Source organism: Sus scrofa, chromosome 3, assembly GCF_000003025.6.
Source record: "Sus scrofa isolate TJ Tabasco breed Duroc chromosome 3, Sscrofa11.1, whole genome shotgun sequence".
Classification (NCBI taxonomy): Eukaryota; Metazoa; Chordata; class Mammalia; order Artiodactyla; family Suidae; genus Sus; species Sus scrofa.
The window spans coordinates 8,217,549-8,239,260 of record NC_010445.4 but is presented as its reverse complement, the minus strand read 5'-3'; the positions used below and the strand labels follow the sequence as shown (position 1 = coordinate 8,239,260).

At 48.5% G+C, this 21,712-nt stretch overlaps 1 protein-coding gene across 3 annotated transcripts; it reads right to left on the bottom strand.

The window, feature by feature from the left end:
• On the bottom strand, positions 6,421–8,950 carry PVRIG (poliovirus receptor related immunoglobulin domain containing). Of its 3 annotated transcripts, none has more exons than XM_021085659.1 (6): positions 8,616–8,950; positions 7,963–8,098; positions 7,527–7,877; positions 7,326–7,449; positions 7,174–7,234; positions 6,421–7,033 (listed from the first exon to the last, which is right to left on the bottom strand). In XM_021085659.1, the coding sequence occupies exons 2-6, from the start codon at positions 8,021–8,023 to the stop codon at positions 6,707–6,709; spliced, it is 924 nt and encodes a 307-aa protein (XP_020941318.1). In that variant the 5' UTR covers positions 8,024–8,098; positions 8,616–8,950; the 3' UTR covers positions 6,421–6,706.

The following is a 21,712-nucleotide window of genomic DNA, read 5'->3' as shown; positions in this document are numbered from 1 at the left end:
ATCGTGTGTCTGCCCCTCCTGCCCTCCTTGCTGAGGATCCTCCTTCATCTGGAGTTGAGGAAAATCTTTTCTGCTGGTCTTCAGGCCGTTGTCATAGATAGTTGCTCTGGAAGCAGTTGTAATGTTGGCCTACCCACGGCAAGAGGAGAATTCAGGGTCTCCCTTCTCCCCCATCTTGGCCACCTCTCTCCCATACACTTGAAATCATCTCTGCTTATAATACCTAATACAAGGTAAATGCCGTGGAAATCTTTGTAAATATAAGTGCTGTATAAACAGCTGCTCGTATGTGGCTATTTCAACTTTTGCTTTTTGGAACTTTCTGTAATTTTCCCCCAAATATATTTGATCCGCAATTGATTAAAATCTGCAGATGCAGAACCTAAAGACACAGAGGGCCGTGTGTGTGTGTGTGTGTGTGTGTGTGTGTGTGTGTGTGTGTGTGTGTGTACATGCATGTGCAGGGATCTATTTCTGCACTCTTTATTCCGTTCCATTGATCTACGTCTGATCTTTGTCCCTACACCTCACTGGCTTGATTATTTTAGCTTTATATATAAATTTTGAATTCAGTAGTATAGGTCTCCAACTTTGTTCTTTTTCAAAATTGTTTTGGCTTTTCCAGTTACTTTTGTTTTTCCCTCTCAGTTTTAAAATCAGCTGGTCAGTTTCTACAGTGCAGCCTTGGCGAATATCAATTAAGAGTTCTTTGATTCTGAGAGTTCTGGCTCAGCAGAAATGAATCTGATTAGCATCCATGAAGATGCAGGTTCGATCCCTGGCCTTGCTCAGTGTGTTAAGGGTCCGGTGTTGTTGTGAGCTACCGTGTAGGTCGCAGGTGCAGCTTGGATCCTGAGTTGCTGTAGCTGTGGTTTAGGCTGGCAGCTACAGCTCCAATTGAACCCCTAGCCTGGGAACCTCCACATGCCATGGGTGCAGCCCTAAAAAAGACCAAAAAAAAAAAAAAAGCTTTGATTCTGTAGATCCATTTGGGAGAATTAATCTCAACAATGAGCCTTCTGGAGTTCGGGCTGTGGAGCAATAGGATCAGCCTCATCTCTGTGGTGCCTGAATGCAGGTTCCATTCTTGCCCGGGCACAGTGGGTTAAAGGGCTCCAGTGTTGCCCCAGCTGTGGTGTAAGTCGAAATTGTGGTTCGGATCTGATCTCTGGCCCAGGAACTCCATATGCCTCGGGGCAGCGAACTAAACGGAAAAAAAACCCACAACAAATAAAATGGCCTTCTGCTCTATAAATATGGTATTTCTCTCCATTTATTCAGAACTTTGATTTCCCTTTTTGTTATTTTGCATATAGTTCTTGTCCCTTCTTAAGACGCTGCCTGAGCTTTGTGGAGGCACTGCCATGCCTCCATGTAGTTTGTTCTCAGGCATCTCAATTTAAGATGACTTTTTTATTCTCTAGGGCTGCACCCATGGCATATGGAAGTTTCCAGGTTAGGGGTCGAATGGGAACCAAGCTGCCAGTCACAGCCACAGCAATGCCAAATCCAAGCCACGTCTGCAACCTACACCACAGCTCGCAGCAACGCCAGATCCTTAACCCGCTGGGCAAGGCCAGGGATTGAAACCTGAGTCCCCATGGATCATAGTTGGGTATGTTAACTGCTGAGCCATGAAGGAAACTCCCTCAACTTAAGCTTTTATTGGCCCCTTGTCACCCCTCTCCTGGAACACGCTGCTCTCAATCTTGCGTCTCAGTGAGTGGCATCTCCCCCTACCAGCTGTTCAAGCTAGAAAACTGGGCTTCCCCTTGAGACCATCCAGATCCCCTCTTCCCACAGCCAGAAACAACTAAAACTACAAAATGCATTTTGAATCCATCTACTTCTTTGCATCTGCATTTTACAAGACACCCCATCTCTCAGTGGCTTCCTGATTGTTCTTACTTCTCTTACTTCCTCTGTCTCATCAGAGTGTTCTCTACTCAGCACCAAAGTAAATTTTCTATAACATGTAAATCTGATCACTTGAATTCTCTGCTTAAAACCCAACAAGAGTGACAACTGCCCTCATAATAAAGTCCAAATCCCTTCTGTGGGCTTTGCCTGCTGCTCGCGCCTTGTTTCAAACACACTGACCTTCCTTGGGCCATGCCAGTGGCAACTTCTTTTTAACCTGAGGGCATTTGTACATGTCTTTTCCTGCCTGGAGTGGTCTCCCTGCAATCCTTCCACTTATGTTTAGGTTTTAATTTTTTTCTTTTCACCATATCCATGGCATATGAACATTCCTGGGCCAGGGATTGAATCCAAGCTGCAGCTGCAACCTACACCACAGCTGCAGCAATGCTGGATCCTACTGGCCACAGCAGGAACTCCCAGGTTTTACTTTAAATGTCACCTTGCAAATCAAAACCACAATGAGATACCACCTTACTTTCACCCGCCAGAAAGGCTGTCACCAAAAAGACAACAAATAACAATTTTGGTGAGGATGTGGAAAAAAGGGAACACTTGTACACTCTTGGTAGGAATGTAAAATTGGTGCAGCCCCTGTGGAAAACAGTGTGGAGTTTCCTCAAAAAATTAAGAATATAACTGCCATGTATGATAGAACAATGTCATTTCTGGGTATTTACCCAAAGAAAGTAAACACTAATTTTGAGAAAAGTTTATGCACACCAGTGTTCACTGCATCACTATTTACAATAACTAAGATACGGAAGCAACCTAAATGCCCATCGATAGATGAATGGATAAGGCAGATGTGGTGTGTATATACCATAATGGGATATTACCCAGCCATGTCACAAATGAAATCTTTCCATTTGTAACAACATGGATGGATCTAGATGGTATTATGCTAAGTGAAATAAGTCCAAGTCATATGGTATGAAATATGAAAATATGAAAGCAGGTTCATAGGTACAGGGAATAAACAGGTGATTACAAGAAGGGGGGTGGTGAAGGCAAAATAGGTGAAGAGAATTGAGTGACAGACCTCCAGTTATAAAATAAGTCACGGGCACGTAATATGCAGCATAAGGAATATGGGCAATAACGCTGTAATAACTTTGGAGAGGTTGTTTCTAGACTTACGGCGATTAATACCCAAGTACGCAAATGTCGTCACCACATAGTACACCGGGAGCTACCGTAATGCTGTTCGCCAATTATATTTCATTTTTTCCCCCCTTAACAATGATTCCGCTGGTAAATTTTATGTTACATATATATTTTCCACTAAAAAGAAAAAAATCAGGAAAAAGTCATCTCAGAGGAGCCCTACCATTCCTTCTCAGAGCACCCAGATCTTTTTAACATTTGTGATGTCTGTTTATTTACTTTTATGGAAATAGCCCAGCTTTCTGACCCATGACAGATACTGAAGTGAAGCTGGAAATTCCAGATAGCACTGCCCCCCTCAGTGGGGTTTGAGTGAAACCTGAGGCTGGAAAGCTTCCCCGACCCATGGCTGGGCCGACAGACCTAGTATTCTGTGCTTTCGTGGGTCCTTGTGTTGGGGGTGGGGCTCAGCATGTGGTTTTTCTCCGGGGAGTTATCTCCCCTTGAGGCCTGGGAGAGGCCCGGGGACCAGGAGGGAGGCAGGAGGCTCTCGTAGCTCAACTCTGGCCCCTTCCAGCCCCCAGCTCATCCTGGCCAGCCCTTCTCTCTGTGCCCCGCTGGCGGAGCCTTCAGACACCCAGGATCCTCTCTCTTCTTGCTAAGTCCCAGGCGCTTCTCTTCACTGTTGAGGCCAGACCTGACTAGGGGTGCCCGGACCCGACTAGGGGTGAGGCTGTGACGTGGCCCAGCCTCTGTAGTGAACCCAGCCAGGGTCTGAGGCCCTGTGGGCCCCCAGGCTGCCTGAGGTCACACAGTGGGTGGGTGGCCGAGATGCCCAGGGTCCACGGCTCCATATGGCCACGTGTCAGTGCGAGGCGGCAGAAGCTGAGAGTCCAAAGCCGAGACAAGTGGCCCCAGCGTGCTGAAGGGAGGGGAGAGGCGGTGCCGGTCCACCGGGGCCAGGGGCAGGCGCTGACGGGAGCTGGGGACCACAGGGACGGGGTGGGACCCGAGTTGGGAAGGGCTGTGGTAGGCTAGGGAGTGGGGCCAGTCTGGAAGTGGGGCCGCGGGGCCAGCCTGAGGGTGGGTGGAAGCTGGACTCCAGGAGGGCACCAGGGTCACTGAGGGCAGAAGGTTGGGGTGGGTGCGTTCTCAGGGACCTGCTGCTGGACCCCAGTGGGGTGAGGGGGGGAAGCTGATGGGGGTTGGGGTGGCCACTGGGGAGGGAGGGTCCTGAGGCGGTCTGGGGAGGGTTGAACTCTGGTGGGACTCCTGGGTGGGTCACCCCTCCGTCACCGCTCCCACCACCACCCCTCTTGGAGTGCCTCGCACTTGTCCTTCCTCAGCCACCCCTGAGGTGCCTCTAAGGATGCTCTTCTCTCCGGCTGGGCTGGCATTTTCTGCAAAGGGACCTTCTGGGATGCCTCACAGGTGGCTGCATGGTCATATTGGTGGTGCCACCTGGTGGCGTCCACGCTCCCGGCCCCTGGCAAGATGAGGCTGGGAGCCTAGCAGAGTGTCTCCAGGGCCCGGGTAGTGGCGCTGTGTCTCCTCTCTTTCTGCCTAAAACACCCCTGCCTCCCTGGCTGTGCCGTCTTGGGCTCAGGCTCCTCATCTGTTAAATGGGCTTATGACAACCTCAAGGGGTAGGTATTTTTGGTCAGTACTAAATCCGCCACTCCATGCCAAGGTGCTTAGTCCTCGGTGCCGGCTGACGATCTTCACATTCCCCTCAGGGCTCGCGTCCCCTGTGTGAGGAGCAAAGCCGAGAACCACTCAGGGTGGAGGCCTGAACCTCTTGGAGGCCGAGAAAACCACTCAGGGTTCCACGGCCAGGGAGCGGCCCCCGGGATCCAAGTCAGGTCTGTTCAGAGCCAAGTCTCATGCCAGATGATGCTGAGGGCATGTCCTGGATGCCTGGTGGAGCTGCTGGGGCGGGTTCTGTCTTGTTCTCTTGGGCAAACCCTCTCCTCGTGGGCCTCCATTTCCCCACGTGTTGGATGAAGGAAGAGGACAGCATGACCCCAAGACTGGGTTCGGAGAGCGGCGCCTGGATGCTGCTCCTGGGGGCTGTGTGTGGGCCCTTCAGTGCTGCTGGTCCTGGCACTTGGGGAGCAGGGGAGATTGCCCGGGTCCGAGGATTTATTTAGGTTTCATGTACTGCAGGATCAAATTGGGCTGTGGCCTCCGGAGCTTGTGGGAGATGGCTCGGGCCAGGGGGTTCTCCCCTGACTGTATGGTGGGCAACGGCCTGGCTGGGAGCCCTCAGAGCTGCCCCCCTTGTCCCATGAACTGTCTCTTCCTAAGGAAGTGAGGCTTTCTCCAAGCCCTGCCCTGAGCCCCGCTGCCCCCACACTCCTGTCCCTGGTCTCGACATGGTTCCAAGGCTGCCTGGCCCCCAGCTACTGCCTACCTTACTTGACATCTCCCTGGCTTTCCTTGGGGACCTCCATAGCACCCTCCATTTATCTCCCTTGAACCTCTGGCCCTGCAGGGACCACTGAGCCGACCAGGCCAGTGCTGAGAGCTCCTCGGGGGATGATGGCCACCACTGGCTGAGGGGCGCAGGCCTCATGAGCCTAACCGCCTCCCCGCCCTGTCTGTTCACCCTCTCCCGAGTGTGGCCTAGAGCTGGTGGCTGGATGGGGATGGGTTCTGGGAGCACCATGTCTGAGCAATGCTGCAGTAGTAAGCTGAGTTTCTGGAAGATTCTGTGGTTAGACAGCCTCTGGGCGGGCCTCCCTAAGCCAGTGTGTGACCACTGGGGAGGGGCTGGAAGACGCCACTTGGGAGAGCCGAGGAGGGTCCCCTACCTAGGAATATCCTCTCTGTGGAGGGGGGCATCGGGGCCCACCCCCAGGCCACCTCAGGGAGCCCTTGACACAGGGATGCCCAGTCAGACCACAGGAACTTTTTTCTGGGGTAGAAGCCCCATAAGCCCTTGCTACTGTCCTAGGATACAGAGGGATGTGAATATGAACCATCCTGTCTGGGGTCCAACAGCCCCCAAATGCCGTCTTCCCACTTGGTGTCCTTCAGCAGGGTCTGCAGGACCAGGACCTCCCTCCCGCTTCAGGGGGCAGAGGCGAGATCCTGGTGCTGAGGCTCCCTCCCCGTCCCCTCCCCTCCCCTCCTCTCCCTCCACCCCCTCCCCTCCCCCTGTCCCCTCCCCTCCCTTCTCTCCCCTCCCCTCCCTCCACCCCCCTCCCCTCCCCCTCCCCCTCCCGAGGCGACTCCCGCCCCCCAGGGGATGAAACTCTCTCAAACCTCTACACACACACACACACACACACACACACACACACACACACACACACACACACGAGCCCACACTCGACCCCTCCGCACCCCCACCTGCCCCCTAGAGAAGAAAAGGCCCAGCCAAGGCCCAGGTCAGAGAAACCACTTTTGTTGACTTCATTATCACCCTCACTTGGAAGCGTTGGGGACTTGAAAACAGGAAACAACCTGGGACTGGGTTTTATCATCTCGCATATGCACACTTGTGCACACAGGGGCACATGTGCTGACCACATCCGCAAGTGGGCCCGGCCGGGTTGTGTAGACATTAGAAACCTAAGGACAAAACACGCTGTGCCCAGACAGGACGCAGACACCGCGCCCAAGGGGGTCCCCGAGCCCCGGGAGGCGAGAGAGGTGGACCGGGTTTGGGTCCTTCTCAGCGAGCCGCTAGGTCCTCCTTGGTGGCCCTGGGCCCCAGAGGGCCCAGGAGAGGGCTGGGGGTGGCACGGGCGTGGAGCGGCCTCGTTCCTGCCTGAGCATAGAGCCAGTTCTCCATGGAGACGAAGCTGCTGCGCACGGAGCCGGGCGGGGGCGCCCAGCGGGCCAGGCTCTGGGGACGACGTGCCGGGTGGGCGGGCAGCGTCGCCCACTTGGGCAGTGGCTGGGGCGGGAGGACCGGGTGCAGACTTGCCGGACAGAGGTAGCTGGTGCTGATGGTGGCGCAGGGGCCGTGGAGAGAAGTCAGGGAGGCCTGGCCGGCTGCCTGCAGGGGTGTTGGGGAAGGAAGCCCGCGTCAGGCTCCACCTCATGGCCCCCGGCCTCAGCCCGTTCTGGTCGGTCCCCTCTCCAAAATGATCCCCAGCCCACTCTGGTCCCCTCTCCAAAATGACCCCCGATCCTTACGCTTGCTCGCCTCTGTGTCTGGGGGCTGTTCTGTCTGGGTGGCTGAAGCTTGGTGACAGACCTGGGAGAAAGTTAGGAAGGTCAGAGGCAGAGCCAAGGCCGGCCCAGTGCCGTGGGGCTTTGGACTGGGTCCCGCAGGGGCCGAGTCTCACCAGTGCCTTTGTCGACGCAGGAGGTAGAGGAGGTAGATGGAGCCGAAGAAAAAGACCCCGGAGACCCCCAAGATCCCTGCCAGGTCAGCCCGCAGCACAGGGGCTGGAGTAGGAGCAGCGAGCCCTGTGCGCAGAGAGACGAACCCGTCAGGTGGCTGGTGCCCCAAGTCCCTCCCTGTCCTCCCTCCTCGCCAGCCCCACCTTGGTCTGTGCTGAGGGAGAGGTTCCCACAGGCCTCCTGGGAGCCCTCCGGGAAGGAGGTAAATCTGCAGCAAAAGGTGGTGTTGTGTCTGGAGCTTCTCCCCTCAGACGCTTCCAGGGTGAGGGAAATGCTGCTTCTGGTCTCCCAGTGGGCCTGGCAGGCTGGGGCCCAGTGCTGGGTGCCCAATGTCGGGTGCAGCACTGCCAGCTTGGTCCCTCCGGCACCATCAGGGCCCCCGTAGCTCACAGTCACCAGGGAGATAGAGCCGGATCCCAGGAATCCACAGCGGACAGTGAAGGACAGGGACTCGGTGGCCTCCATCCGAACTTGCACCCACACCTCAGGAGTCCCTGGGGGATACAGGCATAGCACTAAGGCCCAGGGCTGGTCTCCACCCCGCCCTGCAGTCTTTGGGCCTCTCCGGCCCCCACTCACCAGCGGTGATGCAGAGAGTCAGCAGCGCCAAGAGCAGGCCGAGGGCCCGGGGCCTGTCCATGGCTCCCCTCCTGCCAGGCTCGGGGGCTGCCGTGGTGGGGACAGCACCTGGGTTTCCGTTCTCATCGCAGGAAGTCTGTGTGTGCGAGGAGGCCCCGGGAGCACTGCCGAACCTGCCCCACTTCCTTCTGTCTCCCTCAGGGTGCCGAACCCAGGCTGAGGACCCCCTCCCTCAAGAGACTTAAAGGGACAGGGACAAGGTTTTCCCTGTCCCCATGCCGAACTTGAGTGTGAGCAGGGTGGGCGGCTCAGGTCCCCGAACCAGCCCTGGGTGGGCCGGACCCTGAGGAGGAGCGGGGAGGGGCCCTGGCTTCCCCTTAGGAAGGAGGCCCTGACCTCGGGCCTCGCCCCGCGAAGCAGGGGGAGAAGGCGGCAGAATTTGGGAAGAGCAGGACGTGTGGGTGTGGGTGGGTGTGTGTGTGTGTGTCAGGGGGACACCAGCAGGGGGGCTGCCAAAGGGCCAGGCGTAGCTTGACCCATCGCTTGCCTGCTGAGGACACCTGAAGCTGCCGGCCGCAGCACCCAGTCCTGCGTGGACCCCCCCAGCCCAGGCCTCCCTCCCGAGGCCCCTATCCAGCTGCCCCACGGAGCACCTTGTCCTGAAGCCTGACCTCAAACGGCCCCCAACGGACCTCTGCCCCCGCAGCCTCCCCGGCCGCTGAGGGCTGCTGGCTTCCAGTTGGTCAGGCCAGAGGCGTCGTCATCTGTGGCTCTTCTCTTATCTCCAGGCCACGAGGAAACTCTGAAGGCTTCACATCCTGACCACCTGACCTCGTTTCACCACAACCTCAGCCACCTCGCTGACTCAAGCTGTCTTTCCCCCCCAAGCGCGGCTCTCAGTTGCTTTCTTGTGTTCGTTGGTTCGTTCACATACAGAACGCGAACCGACTGGAACACTGCTGTAAGCAGTAACAAGTGAGCCTGGTGCTTCGGTCCTGTCTTATCCTGGGCCGGGCTTGCATCTGGGGTGAGAGTAGCTTGGTGAGCTCAATGTTAGAGCCACAGATCCGTGTTGAAGACTCTCGTCCAGGGTGTGGTGAGACCTGAGAGGTGGCCCAACCTCAGGGCTGTGGGCCCCCGAGGCCTACCCTGTCCACGTGCCCCTGACCCAGCATCGCTTTTAATCCTGTGGTGCCAGCTGTAAGCCACTGGGTCTCTTGAGTAAATTCTTGGTTGCTCCATCCACACCTGAGAGCCTGGATAATCAGACCCTCCAGGTTAATAACGACACTGCTCCTGTCCAGGGAGCATTCATTCTCTTGACCTCCAACCTTCTCTCAGGCCAGGTGGACCAATCGCCAAACCTGACTCAGACCTGCTCTCACCACTTCCTCCTCCACTGTTCCCGACTCCAGGGAGACCTGGGCAGGGCTTACCTATTTCAAGGAGGCCCAGCCTGGTGTGGGGGCTGCCGCTCCTGTCTCCCAAGCCTGGAAGACTGGAAGTCTCCCTGTGTGCAAGGCCCAGGTCAACGCCCACCCCCTCCAGGAAGCTGTCCCCAGCGACCATTTCCTTCCTGGACAACCACGGCACAGAGGGCAGGCCCTGGGTGGCAGCTCTGCTCTGTCTTTTATTCAACCTCCATACATTCCAAGTACATAGGGGAGCTCAGTACTTGGTGATCAAGGGATGAAAAGCCTGGCACAAAGTTAACTACTTACCGTTTTCCACTTTTTCAGTCTTGTAAGCCACCCTGTCCCCAGTAAGTTTTCACTGTGTAAGATTCAGGCAACACAGAAGAGGAGAAAAACATCACTGTTCTCCTTCACCTGCCTGCCCATTCCCCTTTCTCTCCCCATTTTAATTTTCAATGAGGTTAAAACTGTCCATCTTTCATTATTTCTGGATTTCAATCTTTCACTGTTTCTGGATTTGGAAGGTCAAATTATGAAAATAATTTATAGTTTTGTTTTTATGCTTACTCTATGGGTTTGTTTTTAGCCCATGAAGAATTTTAAACGAGGTGGTATTATTTTGCAATTTAGGTGGAAGCCAGATGTCCCCAAACCATTATTGAAGAGTCTTGCCATATTTTTTGTTACTGTTGTATAGCTGAGTTACAATATTAGTTTCAGGAGTACAGCATAATAATTCAAAATTTTTATAGATTATACTCCATTGAAAGTTATTATAAAATACTGGCTGTATTGCCTGTGTTGCAAAGTCCTTCTAGCCTTATTTGATACACAGTAGTTTGTATCTCTTTATTCCCTATTTCTACCTTGTCCCTCTCCACACTTTTCTCTCTCCGCTGGTAACCACTAATTTGTTCTGTTTCTGTTTTGTTATTATTCATTCATTTATTGTTAGATCCTGCATGTAAGTGATAACCTACAGTATTTGTCTTTGTGACTTATTTCTCTGAGTATAATACCCTCCTGGTCCATCCATGCTGCTGCAAGTGACAAAGTTTCATTCTTTTTTATGGCCAAGTAGTTTTCCATTGCTTATATGGAACTTCCTTATCCATTCATCTGCTGATGGACACTTAGGTTGACTCCCTATCCTGGTTATTCCAAATAATGCTGCTATGAACACTGGGGAGCTTGTATCTTTCCAAATTAGTATTTCATTTTCTTTAGATATATGCCCAGGAGTGGAACTGCTAGATCAAATGGTAGTTTTAGTTTTTTGAGGAACCTCCAGACTGTTTCCACCAATTTGTTGCACCAATTTTCATTCCCAACGACAGCGACAATGGTTCTCTTTCCTCTACCTCCTCACCAATATTTGTTATTTGTGGTCTTTTTGATAGCCATTCTGATAGGCATAAGGTGGTATCTCACTGCAGCTTTTATTTGAATTTCTTTGATTAGTGATGTTGAGTATCATTTCAGGTGCCTGTTGGCCAATGCTTATCTTTTTTGGAAAAATGTCTATTCAGATTTTCTGCTCTTTTTTTTTTTTTTTTTTAAAGGGCCATACCTGAAGCATGTGGAGGTTCCCAGGCTAGGAGTCAAATTGGAGCTGTAGCCGCCGGCCTACACCACAGCCACAGCCATGTGGGATCCAAGCCACGTCTGGGACCTACAGCATAGTTCACAGCAATGCTGGATCCTTAACCCACTGAACGAGGCCAGGGGTCAAACCTGCATCCTCACAGATACTATTCAGATTAATTTCTGCTGAACCAGGACGGGAACACCATCATTTTAAACCATTTTTTATATTGAGTTATATGAGCTGTTTATCTATTTTGGATATTAACCCCTTAACTAACAGTCTTATCATCTGTGAACATTTTTCTCCCACTCAGTGGGTTCTCCATGTTGTCAATGGTAGTTTTTTACTGTGCAAAAGCTTTTAGGTTTAAATAGGCCCCATTTGTTTACTTTTACTTTTATTTCCTGTGCTTTAGGCAACAGACTGAAAACTACACTGTTACAACTTATATCAAAGAGTGTTCTGCCCAAGTTCCCCTTGTGGCTCAGTGGCTTAAGGACAAGATCTGACATTGTCTCTGTGAGGGTGTGGGTTTGACCCCTGGCCTTGCTCAGTGGGTTAAGCATCCAGCATTGCCACAAAGCTGCAGCATAGGTCAAAGATGTGGCTCAAATCTGGTGTTGCTGTGGTATAGGCCACAGCTGCAGCTCCAGTTTAACCCCTGGCCCAGGAACTTCCATATGCCATAGGCGCGGCTATAAAAAGGAAACCAAAACAGTTCCGCTTGTTTCCTTCTAGGAGTTTTATGGGTTCCTGTCTTATTGGTGTTTTGTTTTGTTTTGTCCATGCCTGGTGCATGTGAAAGCTCTTGGGCCAGGGGTCAAACCTGTACCACAGCAGCAAACAGAACCACAGACAGCAACGACACCAGATCCTTAAATAGCTGCACCACAAGAAAACTAGTTTCTGGTCTTATGTTTAGAGTTTAAAAATGTTCTAATTTTATTCTTTTACATGTAACTGTCCAGTTTCCCCAGAACCACTTATTGAAGACATTCTTCCCCCACTGTATATCCTTGCCTCCTCTGTTGTAGACTGACTGTAAGTGAATGGGTTTATTCTCCGCTCTCAACTCATGTCCATTGATTAATGTGTCTATTTTTGTGCCGGTTACTATAGTTTGTAGTATGGTCTGAAGTTAAGGATTGTGATACCTCCAGCTCTGTTCTTCTCAAGAGTATTTTGGCTATTCGGGGTCTTTGTGTTTTCATACAGATTTTAGAATTATTCTATGAAAATGCCTTTAGTATTTTGATTGCAACCATACTGAATCTGCAGATTGCCTTAGGCAAATATGGTCATTTAAACAATATTAATTATTCAAACCTAAGAGCATGGTGTATCTTTCCACTTGTTTGTGCTGTTTTCAACTTCTTTTATTCAGTGTTTATTTACAGTCTTCTGAGTACAGGTCTTTTATCTTCTTAGGTAGACTTATTCCTAAAAATTTTATTTTTTTTTCTTTCGTGTTTTTAGGGCTGCGCCTATGGCATATGGAGGTTCCCAGGCTAGGGGTCTAACTGGAGCTGTAGCTGCTGGTCTATGCCATAGCCACAGCAGTGTGGGATCTGAGCCGCATCTGCGACCCCCACCACAGCTCATGGCAATGCTGGATCCTTAACTCACTGAGCGATGCCAGGGATTGAACCCACAACCCCATGGTTACTAGTCAGATTTGATTCCGCCGTGCCACGATGGGAATGCCTAGAAATTTTATTTTTTGATGTGATTACAAATGGGATTATTTCCTTAATTTCTCTGACAGTTAGTGTATTGAAATGCAGCACATTTCTGTATATTGATTTTGTATCCTACAACCTTTCTTTTTCTTTTTTTTTTTTTTTTTTTTTTTTTGCTTCAGCATATGGAGGTTCCCAGGCTGGGGTCTGATTAGAGCTGTAGCCGCCAGCCTATGCCAGAGCCACAGCAATGCCAGATCCAAGCCGCGTCTGCGACCTACACCACAGCTCACAGCAACACTGGATCCTTAACCCACTGAGCAGGGCCAGGGATCAAACCTGGAACCTCACGGTTCCTAGTCAGATTCGTTAACCCCTGAGCCACAATGGGGACTCCATCCTACAGCCTTTCTGAATTCAATGAGTTCTAGTAGATTTCTTGTGGCATCTTTATGATTTCCTATACATAGAAAGTCATTTATCATGCCAGCCGCAAACTTGGCAAGGACTTCCAATGCTATGTTGAATAAAAGTGGTGAGAGTGGGCATCCTTGTCTTGCTTCTCATCTTAAAGGAAATTCATTCAGCTTTTTACTATTATGATGTTAGGCCTTATTATTACGTCAAAGTATTTTTCTCTTCATGGGGAGTTTATATTGTAAAAACATGTTGAATTCTGTCCAAGTGTTTTTCTGCATCTATTTAGATAACGTGACTTTTATGCTTTGTTAATATGGTGTAACACTGATTTTGTAGATACGGACCCATTCCTGCATCCCTGAGGTAAACCCCACTTGATCATGGTGTATAATCCCTTTACTGTATTGTTGGATTCAGTTTGCTAATATTTTGTTGAGAATCTTTGTATCTATGTTCATCGGTGATATTGCCCTGTAGTTGTGTGTGTGTGATATCTTTGTCTGCTTTTGGTATCAGGGTGATCTTAGCTCCATAAAATGAGTTCAGCAGCATTCCTGTCTCTGCAATTTTCTGGAGTAGTTTGAGGATAGGTGTTAACTCTTCTCTAAATGTTTGTTAGAACTCATCTATGAAGACATCTGGTCTTTTGTTTATGGGAGTTTTTTTTTTTTTTTTTTTTTGTCTTTTTAGCTATTTCTTTGGGCCGCTCCCACGGCATATGGAGGTTCCCAGGCTAGGGGTTGAATCGGAGCTGTAGTCATCGGCCTACGCCAGAGCCACAGCAACGCGGGATCCGAGCTGCGTCTGCAACCTACACCACAGCTCACGGCAACGCCAGATCGTTAACCCACTGAGCAAGGGCAGGGACCGAGCCCGCAACCTCATGGTTCCTGGTCGGATTCGTTAACCACGGCGCCACGGCAGGAACTCCTGTTTATGGGAGTTTTTAAAATTACTAGTTCAATTTCATTTGTGGTCATGGGTCTGTTCCTATTTTCTATTTCTTCCTGGTTCAGTCTTGGGAGATTATGTATTTCCAAAACAAATATTGTCCATTTGTTTTAGGCTATTTTATTGGCATATAGTTTCTATGGTAATCTCATAATCATTCTTCTGTGGCATTGATTGTAACTTTACCATTTTCGTTTGATTTTATTGATTTGAGCCCTTCTTTTCTTTGAGTCTGGCTAAAGCTTTATCAATTTTGTCTTTTCAAAGAACCAGCCTTTAGTTTCACTGATCTTTTTTATTGCTTTTAAATTTCTATTTCTGCTCTCATCTTAATTTCTTTCCTCCCACTAACTTTGGGTTTTGCATAGTCTTTTTCTAGTTTTAAGTGTAAGGTCAGGTTGAGATTTTTATTTCCTGAGGTGGGATTATATCACTATAAACTTGCCTCTTAGAATTGCTTTTGCTGCATCCCAGGGATGTTGGATTGTTGTTTCCAATTTCATGTATACGGTTATGGCTGATTTCTTCTTTGATTTATTTCACTCACCCACTGGTTGTTTAATAGCATTTCTTTAGTCTCCATGTTTGTGTTTTTTTTGCAATCGACTTCTAACCTCACAGCACTGTGGTTGGAAAAGATAGTTGATATGATTTCAATTTTTAAAAATTTACTGAGGCATTCCCATTGTGGCTCAGCATAACAAACCCAACTAGTACCCATGAGGATGGGTTAAGTATCCTGCTCACTGGGTTAAGCATCTGGTGTTGACGTGAGCTGTGGTCACAGATGTAGCTTGGATCCTGCACAGCCATGAGCAGCGCTGTAGGCTGGCAGCTGCAGCTCCAATTCGACCTGTAGCCTGGGAACTCCCATATGCCATGGGTGCAGCCTTAAAAAAACAAAACAACACTGAGACTTGTTTTGTGGCGTAGCATGTGATCCAACCATAAGACTATTTCATGTGCCCCTGAAAGCATATTCTTCTGATTTTAGGTAGAACGTCACATACATGTACATTCTTTGTGTGTGTGTCTTTGTGTGTGTGTACACACACACACACACACACACACACACACACATATTATTTATGTATATTAGTGTGTGGAGCTGGTTCCTGACTTGTCTGGCTGCAGGTTATAGGCTGTCCCAAAGCTGGTGTTGGCCTGCTAAGTGGGCCTGGATCCCCAGCTGGCTGACTGAAGAGTCCATGGGATCAGAGCAGGTGTAGTCTGCTGGTGGGTGGGGGTGTGGCCCAGGAGGCCCTGAAGTTGGTGTCAGCCTACTGGTGGGTGGTGCTGGATCCTGGTTCTTGGGCTAAGAGGCTGAAGAGTCTCAAAGTTGGAGTTGGCCTGCTGAGGGGCAGGGCTGGGGCACAGGAGATCCCAGGGCTTGTGCCTGCCTGCTGGTGGGTAGACTGGGTCTTGTCATGGCAGGCTGCAATGATGCAGTGGTGTGTGGCTGGTCCTGAACCTAGTGCCAGCTCACTAGTAGGTGGACACAGGAACTAGAGTGTTCTAGGTCTGGTACCTGCCAACTGGTGGGTGGATCTGGGTCCCAGGTCTAGTGTGTGAAGTAAGGCCAGGTTCTGTGCCACCTAGTGGAGAGGGCAATGTCCAAAGGGTGGCCATAGTTTCAGGGGGTCTTAAGGCAGCCTGCCTGCTGGTGGGTGGGGCTGCCCTGGACCCCAGTCTGGTCCACTAGTGAGCAGACACCAACTCCAAGACCACCACAGCCATGGAGTCTGCTGTGAAAGGACCCAGCCAACATACCAGCAGCAGTCAGGCACCTACCCCAGGACCCCCAAAGGCCTCCCAAGCCATGGCTAGTTTGGTGAGTAATGAACTAGTGGAGGACTCCAAAATGGCACCTGCCAGCAGTTTCCATGTGGCAGAACAAGCTCCCTCTAATGGTTGCTGCCAGGATTATGTCTCCAGGGTGAGCTCCACCTGCCTCTTGCCTCTTAGGGAGATGTTCCAAAATCAGCAGATGGGTCTAACTTAGGCTCTTTTCCCATTACTGCTTCTTCCCTGTGTCCCAGAGTGTGTGAGATTTTGTGTGCACCCTTTAATGAGAGTGGAATCTCTTTCCCACAGGCCTCTGGCTCTTTGAAAAGTAAGCCCCATTTGCCTTCAAAGCCACTCTAGAGGGGACTCATCTTCTTGATGGCTGGGAAGCCCGATGTGGGCCTCAGACCACCTGCTCTTGGGGAGAAGCTCTACACTATAATCATGTTCTTTGGGTACTGAATGTACTGCAACTCTGCCTCTCCTACCCATCTCGTGGTTCTTTGTATCTTTAATTGTACCCATCTCGTGGTTCTTATTTTGCATCTTCCTGGTAAATTCTGGTCTTTGTCATCAAGGACTGCTTTGTAAAGAGCTGTATTTTTTGTGTTCCCATGGGAGGTGAGCTCAGGGTCTTTCTATTCCACCACCTTGGCCAAGTTCCCTCAGTCTCCTGATGTATTAACCATAAATTCTTACAAACGGGTCTACTTCTGGATTCTCTCTCTTAATGCATTCCCTGATTTATTTAGATATTCCTGTGTCAGTATCACATGGGCCTAAGTAGAATGCTTTTATTTTTTATATCTATACCGGAAGGTCCTCATCCTTTCTCAGAACTTTCTGGGCTATTCCTGAACAGTCTCCAGAATTTTGAACTCTGGAGACACAAAAAGTCATTAAACCTAACTACGCAAGCTCTGTGTTCATCAGTATGCACTGTTGGCCTTTCTTCTTTGGCCTGGAGGTACAGGTTAAGTTGACACAGGCCTGGTAATAGCCACTTCCTGTTCTAACATTTATTCGTGAAATCTCTGCAGCCACAGCCCAAGTCCTGTTGCAGAGAAAACAGCCCTGTGGCCAGTGTCTACCTAGAATTAGGCCCTTGAGGGTTTGAATTGGTGCCAGAATTTCATAGATCATTAAGTTTAAGCAAAACAACTTAACTTCCCCCAAAGCAGCAATACTCCAATAGGGACCACACTCTGCTTCAGTGTAACTGACAGTATTAAGTAAATTAGCGTAGGTGTAGCACTCTGCTCCTACTAGCTCAAGCCCTCCCTCAGGGAACCTTCATGACCATCCTTTTCTATGAGATATTCCTTATGTTGAGTTTGTGGGGTGGGACTCATTTTATTTTTACATCTATTTTCATGTTATGTAAAAAGCTACTTAAGTTCCCACATTCAAATAATGTAAACAATAAGAGAGAACATACAGGTATGTGACAATTTTTTAACTATGAAGCTAACATATTTTAATCACTCACAACGATCACCTTATGAGTAAATAACTTGTCCAGAGGTACAAGGCTCGTACACAGTGAAGCCGGGGTTTGAACTCATGACAAACTATCAGTCCTGAATCCACACTAGTAACAACTATGCTGAGCTGCTTCTCTCAATGAAAAATTTAAGCTGAATTACAAGGGTTCTGTCACAAACGCAGCAGCTCCTGCCACATCAGTGGAGAACTTCTGCTGAGTTCCCAGCTTGGGCTGCCTCCTCATCCCACGTGAGAGGCTACTGCAACACAAGATGCTTTATTTTTGAGCTTCTCCTAGACCACAACCTCATCACTGGGTGTAATCTACTGAATCAAATACATGTTCCTTCAGGTTTCCCCCGGATTCTGAGCTCCTGTTCTCTACGGTTTCCTGAGGTTCATCTTTGGTGGGTTTGCTGATCTTCTCACTACTTCTCTGCTCCTTCTTGACCATTCTTTAGAGCCTGGTTCTCATCCATCCCAACTCAAATACAGTCAGGGTTTTCAGTGAATCTGTGCTAAAGAACGAACTGTTGTGTGGATCCTTTCCAGGATCCAAATGTTCCATCCACCCTATTCCCTGGGGAGGAACTACAGAGCTCAAGGAAGACTTCAAAGCGTCTTCATGTGAAAATTACCACCCCACCCTCACCAACCCTAGCACCTTATCCTCTCATGTCATCCAACCACAAATTCTTTCCTCCTCAGTCAGTACTGCCTAGAGTTCAAAGGACTAGGTGACTTCCTAGCTGAAGACTTTTCTCAGCAGTTTGGAAAAAACCCTCTTCAGTTTGTAATTTAGGAGAGAACACCAACAACTCACCTGCTGGCTCAGTACATGGTTACAAGGGTTAAAAAAGAAAAAGCTTATTGAAAAATACTTAAAATAATTTAAAAGCAATGATTCAACAGTAAGTTAACAGGCCACACACAGCAATGCCAGCCCCCTGAAGAGCATTCCCTGGTGTCACTTACCAACACAGGGAAGGTTAAATAAGCCCTGATCTGGGCCTGACCAATGGGAGCTGCTGCTTGTGAGGCTGACAGCCCTGCCTCTGCCAGCAAGGGGCTTCTTGGCACAAAGCCATGGTTGTCAAGGTGGGGTGTTTGCACCCTCAGATGACACGAAATACACACTGGTGTCATGAAGGAAAAATGATTAACATTTCTACTTTTTAAAGGATACTATAATACAAGTTAACTTCACTGTATTTTTAAATGGCACTAGTGCCCTCACTGGGATCCAAACGTCATGGTTCACCTCTTACAAGATCAGTTAAGTATCCTAAGGTCAGAGAGGCACACTCCTAACTTACTATAACCAACTGCGACATATGCGAGACAGGATGTAGTGGCTTTCTGGTCCCAAACAATGTGTACCCCTCCAAGAATGCTATTATTTTTATTTGGAAGCCATTTTCTGACATGGTGACATGTCTTCCAAATGAAGAATCTCAGTGGATTATGGCTTGTCTATTTAAAAAGTAATAAATGCAGACACAGCATGGCACCTATTCCATTTGGATTTACATGTTTGAGAGACAGACACTCTTCAGTTACAAAGATCATTTAAAACTATCAAGACAGAAATTCCCTGGTGGCTCAGAGGGTTAAGGCTCTAGTGTTATCACTGCTCTGGCACTGGTTACAGCTATGGCATGGGTTTGATTTCTGGTTTTGGAATTTCCACATGCTGTGGGTGCAGCCAAAACAAAACAAAACTATTAAACTGAATTTTCAACTAGAACTTCATAAAATGTTAAGCCATGATTTTTAAAAATGTTTCTCACTTTGCTTCTGCTGTTTCTTTAAAGCAAAAACAGGGTTGTTTTGGTACTGTAAACCAACAAATTATTTTAAAAATTTCACCCAGATTTCCCACTGTGGCTCAGCATGTTAAGAACCTGACACGTTAGTGCCCATGAGGATGCGAGTTCAATTCCTGGCTTTGCTTAGTGGGTTACGGATCTGGCGTTGCTGCAAGCTATTGCGTAGGTTACACGTGTGGCTCAGATCTGGCGTTGCCATGGCTGTGGTGTAGGTTAGCCGCTGTACCTCCAATTTAACCCCTAGCCCAGGAACTTCCATATGCTGTTGGTATGGCCATAAAAAGAATAAAAGAACTTATTTCACCATAACTCATCCATTACATTTTAAGGTATATGATAAATAAAACAAGTGGTAAATGTTCACTCAGTATAAAAATAATTCTCTTTTAAAGCCATGCCCAGGGCATGTGGAAGTTCCTGGGCCAGGGATCAAACCTGATGCCAAATCTTTAACTGCTAGGCTATGAGGAAACTCCTATAAGTAATTTTTAAACTGATAAATACATCGAAACTTCTGGTAACTTTTGACTCTAAAGTTCTGTTTCAGTTACTAGTGCTACATAACAAACCACCCCAAACTTAATCTTATAAATACCACCATTTTATCACACTCATGGATTATGTGGGTTGGGAATCTGGAAAATGTACAGGAAAGATGGCTTGTCTCTGCTCCCTGATGCCTGGGACCACCTCAGCTGGAAGACCCCAAATCTAGGTGTTGGAATCATCTGAGTCACACCTATGTCATGCCTGCTGGTTGACACTGGACATGGGACCTCAGCTAGGGCTGTCGGATGGACATCTACATGCAGCCTTTCCATGTGGCTGCTGGGGATTTCTCACAGCATGGTGCTTCACTGCCAAGAGGGAACATCTTGAAAGAAACAAAATTTGGAACCTGCCAGTTTCTTCAAGGTCTGGGCTCAGAAACTGGCCCTGCACTACTCCACCATATTCTGTGAATCACTCACAGAGCCCATACTCAAGGGGAGACGACCTAGACCCAAACTCACAATAAAGAGTGGCCAACAATCTAGGGAGCATGGTATAAAACTTGGACAGATTCTAAGGTTGGGGCTCAATCCACACACTGGTGTCTGGCTGCATAAAGATCTCCATATTTACAGAGCTTCCAAGGACTCTCATGACTGTGAAGTACTGGCTTGACTGGTTATTTAAATAACTTGGGACTCTTGCCCTGGTGACCTCTACATCTTCACCTTATTTTTCCCACTCTGCTTTCAGACCCACAGAAAAAAGGCTCCTCTCAGAAAGGAAGGCTGTCACTGGAGATCAGATTTGGAAAAGAAGGAGCAAGAGAGGCAATCTGAAGAAAGACAGCTGTAGATGCAGGAAAGAGCTAGTTTTGAGTCTCCAAGGAAGGAGGGACCTCCCTGACCTGTTTGAAGGATGCAAGAAGACAAAGTATGGACCACAGTGTCATGGTTTGCAGAGGCAGACAGCAGTGGTGGGCTACAACTCAGGAAAATACTTGGTGACAAAAGCTCATTTATAGCACCTCTATGGACCAGACCAGTGCCATTACCAACAGCACCAAGTACTGTCAGCAGTATGTCTCCTATTAATGCAAGAGGTCAAAGCTGTTGAACACCTCACTTTATAGAGGGAGACAAGATGGCAGAGAAGAAGGAGTTGGCTCATCTCCTCTCATGAAAACATGTAATAGTCACTGCTGAACAACCAACAAAACCACTGAAACCTACCAAAAAAGCTATTTTGCATCCAAAGATGAAGAAGCCACAAAGAGATGGTAGTAGGGACACGATATAATCAAATCCCATATCCACTGGGTAGGCAACTCACAAACTAGAAAATAACTATCTCATAGGTACTCCCACAGGAGTGAGAGTTCTGCGCCCCACATCAGGCCCAGGCTGAGAGTCTGGTGTCAGGAGAAGCCCCCAGAGTATTTGGCTTTAAAGGCCAGTGGGGCTTGAGTGCAGGAATTACAAAGTACTTGGGAAAACAGGGACTCCACTCTTTGAGGGTGCATACAACAAGGTTTCACATGCACTGGGACCAAAAACACAGAATGTTAAAAAAAAATGGCAGAGAAATATGTTCCAGATAAAGAGATGAAATAAACCCCCAGAAGAACAACTAATTGAAATGAAAATGGGCAATCTCTCTGAAAAAGAACTTAAAGTAATGATAGTAAAGATGATCTAAGATCTCGGAAAAAGAATGGAGGCACAAATCGAGAAGAATTAAGAAAAATTAAGAAGCTAGAAGATTTAATGATCAGAGATGAACAACACAATAACTGAAATGAAAATCACACCAGATGAATCAATAGCAGAATAAAGGAGGCAGAAGAATGAATAAGTGATCTGGAAGACAGATTGGTGGAAATCACTCCTGTGGAACAGAATAAAGAATATACACCACTGTATATATTTATCCATAATTACACTGAATTTAAATGGATTAAATGCTCCAACCAAAAGACACAGACCGGCTGAATGAATACCAAGATGAGACCCACGTATATGCTGTTTCTAAGACACCCACTTCAGACATAAGGACACATATAGACTTAAAGTGAGGGGATAGAAGAAAGTATTACATGTAGATGGA

Excerpts from the sequence above, each read along its gene's own strand:
- PVRIG (XM_021085659.1), bottom strand. The coding sequence starts at position 8,023 with ATGGACAGGCCCCGGGCCCTCGGCCTGCTCTTGGCGCTGCTGACTCTC. Across the intron at positions 7,450-7,526 it reads CTCCCTCAGCACAGACCAAG|GGCTCGCTGCTCCTACTCCA; the intron begins GTGGGGCTGGCG and ends CTCTGCGCACAG. Across the intron at positions 7,034-7,173 it reads AGACACAGAGGCGAGCAAGC|GCAGCCGGCCAGGCCTCCCT; the intron begins GTAAGGATCGGG and ends ACACCCCTGCAG.